This window comes from Pseudochaenichthys georgianus, chromosome 8 (genome assembly GCF_902827115.2).
Source record: "Pseudochaenichthys georgianus chromosome 8, fPseGeo1.2, whole genome shotgun sequence".
NCBI classification, from domain to species: domain Eukaryota; kingdom Metazoa; phylum Chordata; class Actinopteri; order Perciformes; family Channichthyidae; genus Pseudochaenichthys; species Pseudochaenichthys georgianus.
The window spans coordinates 22,157,821-22,173,508 of record NC_047510.2 but is presented as its reverse complement, the minus strand read 5'-3'; the positions used below and the strand labels follow the sequence as shown (position 1 = coordinate 22,173,508).

General features: G+C 42.2%; 1 protein-coding gene and 1 pseudogene across 1 annotated transcript in view; one reads left to right on the top strand and one right to left on the bottom strand.

Annotated features, from left to right (window-relative positions):
* Positions 1–4,972, bottom strand: part of LOC117450595 (cytochrome P450 2K1-like) — a 66,107-nt gene extending 61,135 nt beyond the window's left edge. The window contains exons 1-4 of the mRNA XM_071204040.1: positions 3,813–4,972; positions 3,138–3,300; positions 2,809–2,958; positions 2,488–2,648 (exon numbers count right to left, since the gene is read on the bottom strand). Coding sequence (XP_071060141.1) covers positions 2,488–2,648; positions 2,809–2,958; positions 3,138–3,300; positions 3,813–4,022 — 684 coding nt within the window. The 5' untranslated portion in view covers positions 4,023–4,972. The remainder of the gene's footprint in view (positions 1–2,487; positions 2,649–2,808; positions 2,959–3,137; positions 3,301–3,812) is intronic.
* Positions 4,973–5,455: 483 nt separating this feature from the next.
* LOC117450601 (cytochrome P450 2K1-like) lies at positions 5,456–15,672 on the top strand (annotated as a pseudogene).
* Positions 15,673–15,688: the final 16 nt, after the last annotated feature.

Below are 15,688 nucleotides of genomic sequence, written 5' to 3'. Positions count from 1 at the left end.
GATGGCCAGGAAGCGTGGCCAGATCGGGTCACTCCTGACCGGCTGCACCCGCGAAAAAAGGAGCACACCTCCTGAGCTCGGGGAACTTTTTCAAATGATTAGTTTAGACCCCCCCACTTTTACCATGTCGGATGAAAGTCCGTGAATCGGTCTATCCACTCGCCGCACTTTGTAGAGCGCTGTGTCAGTGCTTCACTATCAAATCCATTCCACTTGCTTATTGAGAGAATCAATGAAACTCCGTACCATGTTTTCACTGCTACTTTGTACCAAGGCAGATTCTCACATAGCGCGCATGTTCAAGGAGTGTTGTTGACAGCTCAGATCTGTTGTATGTAGCGATGCCGGTAGCGGAGGTAAGGCACACACACCAAGTGTTCAGGACATTGTTAATACAGCGAAAATCAAAGCTGATGATCTCTTGGTTTGATATGTTTTCTCCTCCAGACAACATGGACATAAGAACATTTTTTTCAAAGAAGAGGAAAGTAAGTCATCAGCTGGTAGCAGTTAATCAGTTAACAGTGATGGTGGCGGTGGCGTCTCACTTCTGGAGAGGAGTTTCGTCTTTGTCATGATAGAGAGATACAAATACTGAATAGTTTAGATGATAAAAGGCATCGAAATGCCAGGTTGCTAGTATTTATCATGTAAACAGGGAACATGAATAACCCGATCTCTCTGTGCTCATGTAAACACCATATCCCCAATATGTTCATAACCGACGGCTTACTGATGTCCATGTAGACGCAGTCAGTGTGTTTTACTGGAGCCTCAGTTCGATGAGAGATTATTTTCTTTAACTTTGGTACTCTCTCTCAAAATGGTAATGTGCATTATGTTTTAATTATACTTATGTTTTAATTATACTTCTTATCATTCAGATAAGTGTTTATGTTTTACTGAGTGCTTATAGGCCATTTCCATCCCAGTATTAAGTTAACTATTTATTTACTGTGCACATTACACAGACTAGCTAATATTCTACCTACTGCTTGGGACTTTGAGTCTTCAAAATGTCCAATGTCACAGACTGCGACTCACTTTAGAGTCAGTTGTATTTACATTCAGTATGACTTGTTATGATTCAATGTGAAAGACTGAAAGAGTATACTGCTCAATAAATAATGATCACTTCACCACCTCTCTTGACATCGAGGCGCTTGAGAGTGAGTCAGAGGCAGAATACAGCGACAGTGGAGAGAGGTCCATTGCTGAGGTGAGTGATGAAAGGCAAATGACAGTTTAGAGTAAATTGTGATCCCAGAATTTTAAGGAAATCAGTGGGGATATTGAACAGGAAGCATTTCAGTCAAGGGGCATCATATGACCAATATAGACAGAAGAGCAACATGTATTTGAACATTTAAGTCAATGATACCATTCCTAGGTGAACTTAACATCTGTATGGACTCAGATCAGTCTCAATATTAATAAATGCTCACAGAAGGATTCACAAATGTATTTTGCGATTTATATATAAATGACTCTCCACAACAATATCTCTCAATGCACTCGCAAATATTTATTGTTGTATATAAATGTACAAAAAATGGGCATTTAAACTGCTTTTTATTAATTCAAATAGTCTAGTTATCTCAGTGGGTCTCAAACGGTTTGTTTTAAAAGGGGAGTGATTTGTAAAATATCTATAAAGAAATAGAAAATCTGTTTACAGTTCTGTTTCATATGTATGTTGAGAGATACAGTATATCCATAGATCTCTTCATTTTGCTCTCAAAGTGCACCAGATTGATGCTTTTAACTTCAATATTTAAAAAAAATCTTCCCCACTAGAGGAGGTGAGGACCCTCCTAGAGGAGGTGAGGTCCACTCCCCACTTGTAAAAATAGTACTTGACCCCTGCTTACACCTATATGACGTGAGCTGATTACCGAGCCTTCATTGTAACAGTCGCAGGTACACTGTGTGTGCGTGTGGGGAGTGTTGCAGTAGAAAATTCAACGGTAGCGCTGGTGCATTAATGGGAAACCCTTAATGTTTGAGCACCCTCTATGAAACGTCAAGCTACCCCACAGCACCCCCTAGAGAAAATCTCTGGCGCCGCCACTGCTCATGTTTACTCTGCAATTGAAGTGTCTCTTGTGCTTCAGTAACGGTGTGCTGAAGAAAAGAGGGGAGCAGATTGTCGGGCCTCCTTCCTATTTATACCGGAAGGGAGCCCGAGGGTGGGGCCCACCTTGCGGGTGGGTGTGGACTACAAGTGTTTCAGTGCTGCGCGGGTGCACAGGGGGATTACCCAATATCGATAGCCTTAGAGGGCGAAGCCATATACGAAATAGAACACACACATTTCTTACACCAACCAGCCCAAATCTGTATAAAAGACATGAAGACAGTAATAAACCTTCTATTTGACTTTCTGCTAAAAGCTCATGGTGTTGACCATTTGCAAAAATATTCAACCAAAGCTTTCATGTTGTCCCTAAATCATGTATTTTTCAACCGAAGCAGTATGAGGCCTACCTGGATTTGTACAGATGCAACAATGCATATGGACTGGTTGGCTCTTCTGACCATTTCCTTGAATCTGGGGTCATTGTATTCGAATCTGCTTCCATACACGATAGAGGAGATGATATTGGATGTTGCATGATTCAACGGGCGCGCTGTATCAAATGGTTTCCCTGTAAAATGGCATTGAGAATACTGATATTATTAGGATTTCAGAACAAAACAAAGAGGGCAGCCTTTTAATATTAAAATGAACCTCACCATGATTTGCCTTTGGTACAACAAAACTGTAAAACATGGGTGATGAATAAAAAAATGCTTTTTACTCCATACCTTTATGATCTTCAAACATTTGGCTCAGATAGTGGCATTCCTCTAGGATTTTTTGCTCCGCTATTCTTTTGCCCATGCCAAAGTCTCTCAGGGTGCTGAGGGCAAAACGTCTCATCTCTTTCCATGATTCTCCATTTGCAAACAGGATTCCTTTTAAACATGACATGCATGTTAAATATAATCTGTAGTAGTCATGTCTGTACTATTCAACACAATATTCAAGTGTGATTTGACTCACAACAAATAAATGGTAGGTATTATCACTACAATGTTTTTTCTATTATTTGAAAGATACTGTATATTAAAGATTATGTAAAGGTAAATCCTACCGTGACCTTCATTCATGTCATAGAAAATAGGGGAGATTTCTCTTTCACCAAACTCTTCTGCATTGCTGACCAGAGCATCCTTTACTGACTTGTATCCAGCCAGCACCACCACTTTATTGGTTCCAAAGTATACCGTAAACACAGACCCATATTTATTTGAAAGCTGTTAAAAGATGTAACAAAATTGAGATGGCGTCAGTAAACAATGTTTTGCATGACCTGCAAGTGAATCATTACAACTGTAGCGGCCAAAATCATATAGAAATAAAACTGACAATTAACTTAAAATAACACTGCCGCTGAGGCACTAGTTAGCGGAACTTACGCAGGGCAATGATCCAGGTCTAGACAAGAGTATCCGTTTGTGCATTTTATTATGATCCAATATCATTCAACAGGTTTCCTATGGTTTGTTCCTTAAGCCTTTCCTTTCTTGTGGCTGGAAAACCCTGGTAAAAAAACGTTTGCCTACTAGTGCTCTAGTACTACTATTTTAAATTACGACAATAATAGGCTACATTTACAATAAACACTATAAACAGCAAGAAAATAAATGTTTAAGTATTACATAATATAAAGAGATATATAGCTCTAACAACAACAACAACAACAACAACAACAACAACAACAACAACAACAACTGTATCAAAATGGATTTGCTTTAGGATAGCTCACCTCACAGAGGGTTTTGTAGGGTCTCTTGAGATCAAGATGCAACAGGTTACCAAGCAGGGGAAGAGGCCTCGGTCCTGGGGGCTCCTTCCCTATTTCCTTGGTGATTAAACTACTGGATACAAGATAGAGAATGAGCAGGAGAGCCACCAACCCCAACAAAGTGGTGGGATTAGAGAAAAAGATGAGAACAAAATCGTGCCAAAGAGACATTTGTTCTGCTGTTGACAGTGCTTAGCCCTGCAGATAACACTGTGGTGTTCACGCTCCTCATACAAGCACAAATCATGTGGAATATTGATGACTGAGCTTTATGGGCTGGTCCCCGCCCACGAGGACGGTGTTTGTGGCACAGATCCAATCCTGGCAGTCAAAGCAGAAGGACTTGTTTTAGGCTGTCAGTGTCAGTGTTTTGTCTCCCAAAGCTCCAGCTCTCCCTGTGTCTCCTTCCTGAGTCGGTGCACTCCCACTGCATTGCTACACAGAATTTTCTCCCACAATAGTAATATAACATTATTTCTAAAATACAATTTCAGACAACTTCATGAGAATAGGACAAATGCTAGCTGATTAATAAGAGTCAAACACAATTTATTTTTACAAGCAGTTATAATGCAGTCCCCTCGCTCCATTTCCACTTTGGCTGACAACATTTCCACTTTGGCTGACAACAGTTTAAGGGGAACCTGGTCTAAAGGTTCAAATGGGGCTTTGCTTAGTGCGCGTAACACCAAAGCCAAATCCCACTGAGGCGCCAGTACGCGTGACACAGGTCTGAGTCTCCGTACTCCTCGCATAACACGGCTGCTGCGCTCTGCGAGCCCCTCTGTTCAATTCGCCGGGAATACATTGCTCTGATGAGAGCAACGTGTGTGCGCGCCCAGAACAGCAGCCGCCTGGCTGCGATCAGAAGCTGCGCAGATCGTACTCCTCCCTGGCGATTTAGGCTGCTTCCATAGTCGTGGCCTGTTGTCTGTGCAAATCAACACATGTTTGATTGTACAGCAACGGGGCGACTCCCCCGTTCTTTTCCGAGATTTAGAAAAATAGCGGAGTAAAAACCGTGCAAGACACTGTTCCTGGGATGACAGGAGTGTTTCTTGTATCCCATGGAACTGCTGGGGGGAGAGGCTTCTCTGTGATGTGCCGTAATGGTCGTCATGGTGACGAGGCACACCATCGCCGCCGCTGCCCGTGAGGCAAAAGGGCTGCGAGGGAGTTTCCACACGCTGCATTTCACTCCGTCTCATCATGAGGCGCGTACACGCCCAGGGGATGAGAGGTGTGTGTATGCTGTCCACACGAGGCGTTATAACGGTGCTCGTGGGTTATTATGACCGTGTGTAGGAGGCATATCTGGGACAGAGAAATGACGCGAGCTCTGCAAACGGCTTCCGTCCACATGCAATAATTATCCGGATAGTGTCTGCCCACAAGAGACCGCTCCGTTTAGCTCCAACCGCTGGAGAAGCTGCAGTACATATGCAGGAGCCTCTACGTGGCGCTGTAACTTCCTCCACAAAAGCAGCGAAGAAGCATGGTTGTCATGGTTGCCCTTCTGTTTATTCTCCGCGGTGGGGGCCGAGGGAACCGGGCAGAGTTTTTCGCCAGTCAGCGTGTATTAAAGTTGAAATCTTCCAGACAAAATTATAAAAGTGCCGGTCAAAGGTCTTCTTTGTTATTTATTGAGCTTTAAAACAAATGAATAACGACTCTATATAATATAATGATAAAATACACGGAGCCTCTCTTTTTCCTCCCTCTCTTCGGACAGCGCCAGTGTCTGTCTCATGCAGCAGCTCATCCAGTAATCAGTGACCCGGCCGACTGTAAACATAAACATATTTATAACTAGTTTAGGGAGTTTGAGAGGTAATTAAAATAGCTAAGGGCGATGATCTGACTTGAAGTGTGTGTTTTGCTGCAGCGGGAGGAGCTTCAGGTGAGCAGAGCTGCGTGTCTCCGTCCTGTCAGATTAGACTTCACTCGCGAGAGAAAGATAAATAATCTGAATTCAGGGTGCAGTTTACTTTGACGTGGGGGTGAGCAGCAGAGGTGGGGAGAGGCGGGGCTATTGCCTCATCATTATTGCTGTAGATGTTGCACAAACAACTGTAGCATGGTCAATAGCGTCCGGAGCACGATAGCAACTCTGCGATCCGCCATTGTTGTTGTTGTTGGTGGCGAAACACTTCAGCACTGGCGCGGGGTAAGCGGAGGTGAGCAGAAGAGGTGGGGAGAGGCGGGGCTATTGCGCAATCACTATCAGTGATCTGAAAATGTCCGTATAGGGCGCACACACGGAGCTGTTTGACCCCCCAGAGAGTGGCGTATGCATTTCTATCCACCTTGGGACCCGTTGTCGTTTCCTCAGTCGTTTAGTGCCATATTTGGTCGTCCTCGTGTGGCTGAACGGTCTATATGACACTAAACAGTAACGCAAACGACCGAATTCGTCCTCGTGGGGCCGCAGCCTTAATTGGAGATTAATGTTTTGGAGGCTGAAGATTTAAGGTTAGGATAAGTCTCCAGGAAATGCATGTAAGTTAATGTAGTGTCCCCTGAAGTGATGTATACGTATACATGTGGTGTGTGTGTGTGTGTGTGTGTGTGTGTGTGTGTGTGTGTGTGTGTGTGTGTGTGTGTGTGTGTGTGTGTGTGTGTGTGTGTGTGTGTGTGTGTGTGTTTGTTTGGTTGGGGTAGCCAGATGTTCCTCTTTGTGCCTTTAGGCCATAAAACCCCCAATGGTCGCTCTGTGGTCTTGCTCAGATTCTCTGCCCCTCCAAAGGTCACGCCTGTGATTGACCTCGGGTGCAGGATTTTAGGAGCAGAGGAAAGGGGAGATTCCGTCCAAAATGCAAACCTCTCCATGACTTGTCTTTAAAACGTTCTTTAAGTCCTGTATTAAGTCTTCTGTTATGTAGCGGAAAATCCCATTTAAAAATGAAGAGCAAAATAGTTTAGTTTACTTCTCTGTCTGTTCGGATTTGGAAATGTTTATGATTTATTTTGTGTGCTCGTGAACGAGAGAAGGAGAAAAAAAACATCTACCTTTGAACTGCAATTACTTATCTTAAAAATTGCAACATTATACTCCTTTAAAAAATTGCTCAATTCATTTAAACACATTTATTATGTGCACAATAAAACCTCAACAAGTATATTGATCCTGGCTTAACCAGCCACCGGTGTGTGTGTGTGTGTGTGTGTGTGTGTGTGTGTGTGTGTGTGTGTGTGTGTGTGTGTGTGTGTGTGTGTGTGTGTGTGTGTGTGTGTGTGTGTGTGTGTGTGTGTGTGTGTGTGTGTGTGTGTGTGTGTGTGTGTGTGTGTGTGTGTGTTTTCCAGTGTTAGGAGATGTGGTGAAAACAATTTCTGAACTAATACAAATCAAAAGTGTTATATTTTCAGTGTTGGAGTTGGGAATTGTTGTTTCAACTCATGTTAAGTGTCATTTAACTCCAAGATATTATTATTCAAAACGAGTTTGTGTTGAAACAGGGAGTCAATTGTTGAATTCTCCAAACAACTCTAGAGTGTTGATTTAATTACAAAACCAGTGTTACAATCTCTCTTTCTGTGAATCACTCACTCACTGGCTGTTGCTCAGTTGGGTGTGGCTTTGACTGTGCGCAATCGAGGCAGGAGACCAAGTCGGAGGAGCAAACCACCACATTCTTTGTGGAGGATAAACTGAAAAAATTGTAAGTACTTCAGTCAATGTTTCAAACCAGTAGCCTAGTACAGGTATTTATTTATTTAGCTGACTAATAAACCAGGGCTTACCTCCAGCTACATAAATACTTATGCTTTTATGGCTGCTGTCTTCGCTCCACGTGCTAGTAATATTGAGAGGGGTCTGCCTGCAGGCCTGCACTCTCAGGACAGTTCCGGTGCAGGCTGCACTCTCAGGACAAGTGACGATTCTGACGAACACGTTTTTCCTCGCCCCCCCGAAAGACTCGTTTGATGGAAGTTTTCAAATCACAATGGAGACTCATCACGGAGGTGATGAGTCCGCCCACCGTACACTTTGGGTTGGCCTTGGTCAAGCCCTTTTGATCCCCCCAGCCTGGTTCTCTGGTAAAAGTTGACTTAGCCATTTTTCGCTCAAATGACAACATGGAGGAATGTAACGGGAGTTGACAGGGGACTCTGCCCTCCTCATGAGTGCCTATTTTCGGACACTTTTTTTCACTTTTCCCCCGGTTTTATTATTTTTTTGGCTATTTCACCCGGTTTCTACCGGGGACACTGCCCGGTCTCGGGTGTCCCCCCACGGCCTGTGTCCAGCCCCCCGCCCACTCATCCATATGTTAACGGATTTTGACAATTTTTGTTGCATTTTTCTCCTCTCACTGATCGAATGGCAAACGCGACCCACTGTCGGAGGGCCCCCGCGCCGGCCCGGCCTAGTGCCGGTGCTCTGGCGGTCGGTTCCTCCGAACTGCGGGTTCGACTCTGATGGCCGGGAGGGTGTGCTGCGTTGGGGTGGGGTACTTCCCCCACTCTGCGTGTCTCTTCCTTCCCGGGCCGGCCGATATGAAGCGTGACCAAGACGCACCGTCTGACTCAGGGGTCCCACGGGTCCCGCAGCGGGGTGGAGGATCCCAGCTGGAACCTCCCCACCTCCACCGCGGTGCACCCGGCAAACACGGTTGTTTCTCGAACCCTCCACTCAGGGCCGGCTCTTGATAATTTGCTGCCCTAGGCGAGATTTGAGCTGGCGCCCCAGCCAGAGAATCGTACAATAGAAAATATAAAGATCAATAGAGTATCCAATGAATACACAATAGAATGGGGGGTGGACGTCACATCCTCTGGGGGGTCCGGGGGTATGCCCCCTGTTGGGTTCAGAATTCCAGAAAAGACAGACAACTTCTAAGTTGAACTATTTATTGTAAAGAGAGCAAAATATATATTTTACTTGGCCAAGGACTCATCACGTCTTTGGGAATCACAGGCAGCAAAGCTGTAATCTGTAACCACCAAATCCGTCAAGAGCCTCGAACCTCGTGCGACAATACATTTTATTACACAGGGCGTTGCTCGTACATATGATTGGTCAAGACCAGCTGAAGAGATACCATGGTTTAGACTTGGTTGTCTTTGGTTGGTGCGCAGACTCAGATAGAGTCTCTTGGCAACACGATCCTTCAATCAGCATTCGGCCGGCCTGTGGAAGTTCCTCCCTACTCTGACACCATCATACTAATTTGTTTTGATGAAGCTTCTATAGAAAAGTGGAATCTACTGATATTGTTGCCCGGTTTATCACTGAATATCGTTCCTAATGTGATACTAAGTCCACCTGATACCTGTGTACACCTTCAGACAGCCTCCAAGTGAAGCACACGTTGTTTACTCAGAGTTTGAAAGCAGCGTGGAGAAGTCTTCAGCTGTGAACTGTCTCAGGTAAACATCCGCCCAGGGAAAAATGGGACCCGCCCAGTTTAAACTGTGTTACGACTTCTGTGGCTATCTACCAGCGATCATGTTTAATATGAAAGACTACACACACATTTATCCCTTTATATAAACAGTATTCTCATGCAGTTCATGCAGGACTCAAACCCGAGTTGAGAAAGAGAAAGGTCATGTCGAGGGGTGAGAACCAGAGGGGCGTAAGTGACATTTTGGTCCAAAATGAGTTATATATATCAAATGAAAGCTCTCGATGAGCTCTTTCTGCTGCCAAAAGGGTGCATGTGAATTCAAAACCAATCCAGAGTTATTCATCAAAAACCAAAAGACCTAACACAGAACACACTGAACTATTTGGGGCCAAAAGGACGTAAGTGCACTTACGCCCTTTTGGCCCTGAGAAATGTATTGTGGGTAAAGCCTTTGGATAGCACTTGAGTCAAAATGGCTGACACCATATGTAAGCAAGCCAGGTCAACCGTGAGAAGAAAGCTTTTCACTGCTGAAGAAGTGTTACCATAGGCGGCGCGTGAGGCTCAGGTTTGGGAAGGCTAAATAACTTTTTTTACCTGACGCTGCCCGCCTAAGGCGTCTATAGAAAAGAGATCAACTCAGTGAAAGCACCGCCTGCTGACCAATCAGAGCTCAGTGTGCGGAGTTTAAAACTATCAAGTCATATTACAGGATAAAGGAAATACAGTTTAAACTGCTGTATGCAGAGAAGACGCCGACGTGTCGCACTTATCATTCATATCACATTCAATCAGATCATCGATCATATAATATCACAGCCTATATTATCTCCTTATCTGAGTCAGCTGAGCCGTATCTGGCCGTGCAACACTCACAGTGTCACATACTGTATGCAGAAGTATTATTTTAATCAACACATTATGTTGACGAAACACTCAACTCAAATGTAATTAAAGTCAGATCCACTCGTGTCTTAGACGAGGCAGTGATATCATAAAACTGTTAGGCTTTCAAACACTCGGTAGTTTATTTATTTTGTAACCAGTTGTTCTGTATTCACCTTGCAGGTGGCTTGTATCCTGGATTATTATGTTTAAGTCATGGATGATATAGTAGACAAATATGAACTTTAAAGTTCATATTTGTCTACTATTAGTTTACTTTTCATTAATGAAGTATGACGCTGCGCTGTCAGTACACTTGTCCCTGTTTGTGATTGGTCAAATGTTGCTAACCCCACCCCTTTCACGTGAACGCGCTCTCAGCTGGTGAGAGAAGCCCTGGCTACTTGATTTACCGACTTGATATTAACCAGCGTCGAGATCTCGTTTGTTAGGGTTAGTTTAGATAACTCAAACATATCCAGGGTCTGTTGAACTGGCTTCGTAGTACAGGGCACAGGTGGCTGCATAGCAGTGCTAATGTCAAAGACACAAACATTATACATTATATTTTTATTTTACCAGGATGCAGTGACACAAATATTTGGGAAGGCTTAGCCTTCCCTAGCCTACAGCTCCCGCCGCCCCTGAGTGTTACTAAGCTTATTTCAAGATGCAGAAGAGCTTGATGAAGAGAATGAAATAATCCAGGATTCAAAGTCAATGCTGAATGACAAAGGAAACTTAGTTTCTACAGATCCATCTTCAACAGAGAATTCACCTCATCAGAGATCAGCACGCATGTTCCAGTATCTGTCAACTCTTTCAGGTACTGAGCATGTGGTGCTGTACTCTGACACATGTGGTGGGCAGAACAGGAATGCTGGTTTTAGTGCCATGTGTCTGCAGTCAACAACTTGCCCATCTCCATTCATGGAGTCTGGACACAGCGAGATGGAATGTGACAGTGTTCATGATGCCATTGAGACGACAGAAAAAAAGGGCCTGTGTACAGTTCGGAGGGGTACTACACTGTTGTGAGGATGGCAAGGAGGAACATGCCATAGAAGGTGATTGAGCTTGGGCACAGTGACTTTCTGGATTTCAAGTCCTTCTCACAACACGCTGCTCGATTATGGCAAAAATCCTAATTATGATTATTTTGGTCAATATTGATATCACGATTATTAAATACGATTATTCATTGTTTTGAAAACATATTGAACTTAAAAAAATTAAAATAATAATTTGAACAGTATCTTTTTAACAGTTGATTACCTTGAACTTTAAGTATAACTCAACTGCAAAGTATTCAGCTGAAGCCACATCTTTTTTAAATTCCCCACCGCATTTGTCATATAGGGCAGGCAGTGCAGATCTGGTGAAATGATGCCGAGATGGCATGGCGTAACGCTTGGCCATAGTGTTAGCCACTAGCCAGTTGCTTAAACCCCTGGTTGCTAACCGTGCTAACTGGGCACATGTCTTTAGCTATGTGGAATGTGATGGCATGTGTTATATCTTTGTGTCCTTGCGAGCTGGTTGAGTAGGCCGTGGCACTGTAAAGCGTGTCCTTAATTGATGACTGTGATATGGTGGATGAAGTCGAGGGGGCACGCTCGTGAACTGTCAACAGGGGGCGGGGGGGCCTCGCTGCGGGGAAATTGTGGTATACAATGTTCTAAAGTAGTTTTTGATTTGCCAAACAGTTATTAGGCCAGGTTTAATGTAATGTATTGTTATTCAGTGAACTAATGTGATATTGATATTTGATATGATCACAATGGACTCTGTAGCCTATTTTCAATTGGTTATTTGGGGAAATGGCTAAACAATGAACTATTTGGCAAAATGGTTATTAATGTTTTTTTTTTTTAAATAATTACATTCAATGAACTAATATAATATAAGGATATTTTCATATACTACTGTTATTATAACAATTGATTACTGTTACTTTTGACCTCATTAATGTAAAGCCTTTTTCCTATTTTGATCAGATACGCCCTTTTTCTTAGTTCATATGAGATAAAATCTTAGTTCCAAAAAGGCGCATGTGACTTTCTTCCGAATAAAAAAAAGATAGAAGAATATTTTTTTCAATGAAAGTCAAAATATTGTTCATTAAGTATATTGTCATCCACATGTTTATGAAGTTTTCATATTAAATTAAATTTAATAAAAACAAAGTCAAGACAAAGTATGGTAGTTTTTTGTTTTGGCTCTCCTGTAAAGTTGGTCAAATGTCACTTACGCCCCTCTGGTTCTCACCCCTCGATGTATTATTGCTACACAAACATTATCTCGCAGTTAGTGTCGCCAACTCGTTTCTAATATGCAAAAAGACAAAAAAATGCGTATATGGTCGGTGTATTTTCGATCTTTCCGATCCAGACTAGATCTCTCTCCCCCGTGTGCGAGGGGGGCGGGGCAGTTTACACACGCGTAGCTGCTCCATGAAGCAACACACGGCGAGGATGGCGGAGAGAAGCGCTCCAAGGTGTGGTTAAATGTTACCCGTCTTGAGGTGGACAATGCTCGTTGCCAAGAGTGTTTAGCATGTAAGGGCGGTAACACGAGCAATTTGTCTAAACATTTAGCAAAAGTGCACCACATTCAGACGGAGGAATGCACCGGGTTCGACTGTCTTTCTAGTAGCTCTGTATCCCCATCCACGAGTAACTTTTCCACGTCAGGTATTATGTATGCTAGCAGCAACACACAGAGTTAACACAATTATACAAACATAGGTTAATGATTAGAGGTAACTGAGTTACTCTTTATTTTAAGTTTCAGCTCTTCTGTTTACAGTTCTGTCATCAGATTATTTAATATGATTTGTTAAAACATTGTTGTTTCTTTTGATGTGAAATATTATTATATTATTTAATTTAAATACAAATAAATGTCAATTTTGTAAACAATTTGTTAAGCTATAAGGTATTTTCATTGCTTTTAATATGAGACAAAAAAAACGGTATTTTAACATTGTTAATTAAATTAGAATTCCTACAGAGGAGAGTCTGTAGAGACAGTCAGTCTCACTATTTCTTGCTCCATCTTTTTAGCTGTCTACTTAGGAATGCAGAAGGTGGTGGTCCTGGCAGGATACAAGACAGTCAAACAGGCTCTGGTAAACCATGCTGAGGAGTTTGAAGAACGAGAAGTCACTTCAATATTCTATGATTTCAACAAAGGACACGGTAAAGAAATGTTTCTTTGTTTTACTAGCCTGATTTTGTCCTTGTCTAAACATGTAAACAACTCTTCTATCAAGGCATACTGTTTTCCAATGGTGAAGTGTGGAAAAAAATTGTGTTTTGCTCTAAGTACACTGAAAGATTTTGGGATGGGCAAAAGGATAACTGAAGGGAAAATAATTGAAGAATGTGGCTACCTGATTGAAGAATTCAACAACATGAAGGTAACATTATCTCCACTTAAACACAACATGGGTTTATACAGCAACATTGAATAAATTACTCACGTGCTCTTTTTTTCTTAGGTAAAACCTTTGATAACACCAATTAATTAATTACACAGCATCTAATATTATATTCTCTCTCGTGTTTGGAAAGAGATTTGAATACAAGAACCCTGACATCCAAGCTATGTTGGAAAGAGACCATGAAACCATCCGTCTTACGGGAACAGCATCCATTCTGGTACTACAGACTGATTTCAGATTAACTAACTTGTGATGAAGAAAAACCTAACACTTAAGAGCTACTAATTAAAATAGCTAAGATGTAAATATTTAATCAAACAAAAACATTATTCTAATAGTACCAGCTGGGGCTTGAGATCTCATGGCTGTCATAATTGTTACATTAAGTCCAATGAATGTGTTTGGTATTCTGCTGTATTACAGATATACAAAGTGTTTCCTTGGCTGGGACCTTGGAGGGATTTGATGAAACTGGTGGAGGACAGCATGAAGGAAACGAGGAGCATGATAGTTGACCTGAAGGAGACTCTGAACCCTGACATGTGCCGATGCATTCCTGACCCGTAAACAAAATCTGGAGGTAATATGTCAACTCCAGTGAAACCACCCCGGTTGATGATACTGATCATTGATTAATTTGCCTGTGGCCCTGAGAGATCATCACACTGCAAATTAAGAAAACACATGCAAAAAGACACAACAGGGTAAAATCTTTACCACACAACGGAAACTGTTTCTGGATGACACATAAAGTGATCCACGCGCAATAATCATGTTGTAATGATTCAGGACTATAATGTTTTGAATCTCATTTGGTTACGTGTTGCGGCAGGTGTAATGCCATAATAAAATGGTCTGTAGATATTATTATATCTGAATCGTGTGATCACAATAATAGAGAGCTGACTGTTACTCATATAAATGTCATCCAGTTAACTTGCTGAAACTCTTGGTTCTCAAAGGTCGCAGGATGTGTCCTGGAGAGAGTCTGGCCAGAATGGAGCTGTTCCTCTTCTTCACCTTTTGTTTCATTCCTCTACCTGGAGTTACAGTGGATGCACTGGATCTCACTCCAGTTGTGGGCTTCACCCTGACCCCTTCCCCTCATGAGCTGTGACAGTCACTACTGAGGACGGGAGCCGGTCACTTGTCACTTGTGGTCACTCAGTGGGCCAAGATGTGGGAGGGGATGTTGCGTGAGAATGCTGCATTGACATTTTACCATTTGGCTAAAAATCTAAGGAACCCTGATGGTATACAACCGGAGCAATTATTTTTAATTGATTATATTGAAAGGTGACAAAAAAGTTAAAAATAATAGGGGGAAACAAATCATGGTTATACTTGGATTTAAATTGCAACAGGTATCACTGCCTTTGTCTGTCACCCCAAACCAACAGGAGGAGGTGTGCCTGCTGTAAATTCCACACTATTCCTTCCTTTAAACTACTACCAGGCCACTAAAAAGGGACCTCATTAAGCATACATGTTTTCATCCTTTTGTGATGTTTTCTTCCCTGTTGGCAGACCCAATTGGACTGTCATCTCCAATTAATCAATCTTCTTATCACTCGGTAGCCAGCCGTCTCTCAATGCTCCAGTATGAGCTGCTCCGTTTAAATACATCTTTATTTGATAATGCAGCAGAAATGACACATATAAATAATTAAAATGTTTTTACTAACCTCCGCTCCCCCCTTCATTACTATTCCCTCCCCCATCTTATGCTTAGTTATTTATATTAGTATTTTGGTTTTGGTAAAATATGCTAACATGCATTTTAAATGTTACCATCAGTTAAATTGTGGTAGTTCTGGTTAAAGATTAAAATACTGCTCTTGCATGCCAATCCTCCAGTGCAGGTCATTAGATGAATTGCACCTTTTAGAAATGCAAGTGCATTCATAAAAACAAGTAAACCCTGCTGTATACTTAGAATATGTTTGCTTCTCACACACTGCATCATACATGTAAACGGAAAGTGATTTGTTTTATAATACTCTTTATCAGTTAGCAAAGAGATATAAAAACTAACAGGGCATGATTCTAGTTGTTGTGATACAAAATAAGGAAGTTTTTATAAATATTTTTGAATCTGCCTACTATGGTCAAGATGACACATAAACATATTTGTCCTAAAGCCTTGCATTCTATTG